Source organism: Lactuca serriola, chromosome 3 (assembly GCF_051521515.1).
Source record: "Lactuca serriola cultivar US96UC23 chromosome 3, Lser_US96UC23_V15, whole genome shotgun sequence".
NCBI lineage: Eukaryota > Viridiplantae > Streptophyta > Magnoliopsida > Asterales > Asteraceae > Lactuca > Lactuca serriola.
In genome coordinates this window covers 8958685-8962500 of record NC_136410.1, presented here as the reverse complement: position 1 = coordinate 8962500, position 3816 = coordinate 8958685, and the positions used below count along the sequence as shown (strand labels likewise).

The 3816-nt window shown below is 33.7% G+C and overlaps 1 protein-coding gene across 1 annotated transcript; it reads left to right on the top strand.

Moving 5' to 3' along the window:
• Nucleotides 1–255: 255 nt before the first annotated feature.
• LOC145091407 (ethylene-responsive transcription factor ERF027-like) lies at nt 256–1340 on the top strand. Its single transcript, XM_079029116.1, has one exon. The coding sequence runs from the start codon at nt 454–456 to the stop codon at nt 1120–1122; it is 669 nt and encodes a 222-aa protein (XP_078885242.1). The 5' UTR covers nt 256–453; the 3' UTR covers nt 1123–1340.
• The last annotated feature ends 2476 nt before the right edge of the window (nt 1341–3816 follow it).

Sequence of the window (3816 nt, the reverse complement as noted above, 5' to 3'; positions counted from 1 at the left end):
TATAAAAGATATATGCAAAAACCGATTAAAAGGAACAGTGGTTTAACACAAATAAAATAATAATAATAATAATAATAATAATAATAATAATAGTTTATTGTTTGTTAGAAATAAAATAATTATAATAATTATAATAATAATAATAATAGTTTATTGTTTGTTAGAAATAAAATAATTATATAAAGGCTCCAGCTATTATACTGCTAAACTATGATATATCCCAATCAATAGCCCCTTTAACCTTCAGACACAAAAAACCCTAGACACGTTTCTCATTAGACACCTCGGTGCCCACGAATTCCCCACGGTTTTTGTTCATCGATTCACACACATAAACACTCATATAAATCTTTACCACAAACACACTTAGATCAAACACAAAGAAATCTCGTCAATTCGCGAAACTTTCTTCGTAGTCGCCAGTATTCCGTACTTATACATATAGCTCTGTGTATGTACATATCGATGGCTGACCCTCCCCTACCCCCTCCACCTCCTCCGCCCCCTTTCAACGCGTGTCAAGAAGGTCAACCAAAAAACCCTCTTCCTCTTCAGTTACCTACCAAACCCACTGTAATGACCACCACTTCTTCTTCTGCTGGCTCTCCAAGCCTCCCTAGTCCGGCGGCGACCGGGAAACATCCAATTTATCGTGGGATACGGACTCGTAGTGGGAAGTGGGTGTCGGAGATACGAGAGCCCCGAAAAGCCAAACGTATTTGGCTTGGAACATATTCAACGCCGGAGATGGCAGCTGCTGCGTATGATGTGGCTGCTTTATCACTTAAAGGCAGTGATGCGGTGTTGAATTTCCCCGATTTTGTTGGGAAATACCCAGTTCCAGGTTTGCCGGAGCCTGCCTTGATAAGGAGTGCGGCAGCGGCTGCAGCAGAGATGATGAAGCCTTCAGCGGATCAGAGTGTTGTGTTGGTATCACCTGCTGGCGGAGATACCGAGCTACCGGCCGGGAATGACTTCATGGATGAAGAAGCCCTTTTTAGTATGCCGAATTTGTTGGCGGATATGGCTGAAGGAATGCTGATGAGTCCGCCACGGCAGCACAGTACTGATGATTTGTCTCCGGGGGATTCATCTGATTGTGATAATTTATGGAGCTACTAGGCTTCTTTCCGCGTGTTCTACAAGCATAATAAAATTTGAAGAATGAAGTAGAAAGAGGGACTTGAAGTGACTATGGAAAAGAAATCGAAATGAAGAAGGATGCAAGATCAAAAGAAAGAAGACGTGCGAACAAGTAGTATGCAACTCAGCATGCATGATCATGATCATAAAGCATGAGAATTTTATTTTTATTGAAATTTATCATGATTGAAATCAAAGATGTTATATATATATGGTGTTTCCGGAGTGCTTGTTTTCAATACAATGCCGATCTCTTGTTAAACAATTTACCCAGTTCCTATTATAATTAAGCCGAAAGGAGAGAAGTACGAGTGCTCCCCCGGGCTTTAATTAATTGACGATCACCAGATAGAAAGAAAATTCATAGCTCTAAACAACATGGGAAAGTTTTTGGTTTCTGAATGGAGGGTTGTAGACTTGTAGGCAATCAGTTGATCAAAGTACCTATATTTCTTATGATCATTTAAGGAGACAATGATTGAAGACGACCAAATTACTCCGGTGAATTTAGTTATTTGTAGAAAAATACCAAAAGGTTTCTAATCATGGGTATCATGTACATGGTGTCTTCTCTCAAAATATTTGAGTAGTTTACGAGTTTGAGTTGTTTATGGGGATGTTAGATTTGCCATTTCAAATAAATAAACAATAAAAACACAAAAAAATGACATAGTTGGGTAACTAGTTATTAGTATCGTATATATTTAGTCATATTTTATATACAACTTACTTTTAAACTTATATTTGTTTTTCTAGAATTATCATTTTGATCAATTGTTACAAATCTAGCCCGTTTAATTATTACTATTAAACTTACATTTGTAAACACAATTTACCATTAAACTGATTTTTGTCCATATGTAGTCATTTTTATTTTTACCATCATTAATTTTTCAGTTATTTCCCTTTTTGATACCATACGTTTCCCTACTCTTCTCCATCTCTAGATACTTTGCAAAATCACCCTACTATACCACCACATCCCTTTATCGCCCCTTTCTTCTTGAATCGTGTGCCACCAATAATCACATTCTTTCAAAGGTTGAAGTTGATTTTAGGTTTTAATATGAGCTTGAATTGATCGGAGGTTTAAATTGATTTGGCCACAGATTAAAGCTTATTTTATATTGGTTACATTGTGATTGTTGTGTCAAATGGTAGAGATGGAAGGTTGTGGTGACGAATAATGGTGATGTAAGGTGGTGTTTTTTGTTAGAAGTGGATAATGGTAGATGGTGGTTGTGGAGGTAGGGATGGTCATCTTTTAAAGAAAAATATGAATCAAAAAAATTATTGGTATTGTGTATACAAAAAGAAAAAGAAAAAAAAAGAAAAGACATTAACATGCAATACCATGTTAAAATGGAAGGTTTTAAATAGATAGACAATTTTAATAGTCAAACATCTAAAGAAAATAACGAAAATATGTAAACTATTAAATGATAATTCGTTATCCTTCAAAGTCATTACTTCTTGGCAAAACAACAGGAATAATTTGTTGGAATTTGAAAGGAAAAATAATTGAACGATATATGATGTCGTATGGTGGTCACAAAACATGAATTATGCTATTAAAAGTTAAATGTCAAATTTTGTTTTCGTGATAGATTATGGGATCAATTGTAATCATCTTATATGCCTCGGTTTGTTCCCTTTTACCCTTTTACTTAACCACTATGGACCAACCAAGAAAAAAGGTCGTATTGCTTCCCATTTATTAAAACTGTGAAAAAAAAATTATTTAAGGAAATTCTATTTTAGTTTATTTAGTGTCATTTTTTATATTCACCATTACACGAGAATATTAGCAACATATATATATATATATATATATATATATATATATATATATATATATATATATATATATATATATATATATAGAGAGAGAGAGAGAGAGAGAGAGAGAGAGAGAGAGAGAGAGAGAGAGAGAGAGAGAGAGAGAGAGAGAGAGAGAGAGAGAGGACAACCCTAATTAACTAATTAAGAATTCTTAAAAAACTAAAATAACTTTATTTCAACTTTAGCAAAACAATGAGTACACTTTTTATGGGTCAATTATGGTGTCAAGTCTCTTTAACCAATTTAAAATTAAGTTAATAACTTTGCTAGGATAAGCAAATGTTTTTCAAACACATAATTGGTCACTATATACCGTACGTTCTTGGCCTTTTATTTTTTTAAAACACACAAACAAATATTGAACCTATAATTAACAACTCTACAAGGGGATAGTTGACTTCTAAGGACAATGTTGACTTTGTTAGGATCAACAGGTTTCGACGGCGTTTTTAACTTCATTAAAGTTGTGTGTTTTGGTTGATCGTTGCAAGTTATAAGACCCCCTACACCATACATCACGAAATATAACAGTCTAACAAGCATATGATTTTAACGCACCCTAGTACTTTGAGTGGGAGGTTGCTAATTGTTCAAACTATGTTTGAAATCAAGGAACAATTGTGCAGGTGGGCCATTTGTAAATATATATATATATATATATATATATATATATATATATATATATATATATATATATATATATATATATATATATATATATATATATATATATATATATATATATCAGTGTTGTAAAAATCCCGATTAATCTCCGATTAATCCCTAGACGCTACCCGACCGATTAGAGGACGTCTAACAATTAATCACCGC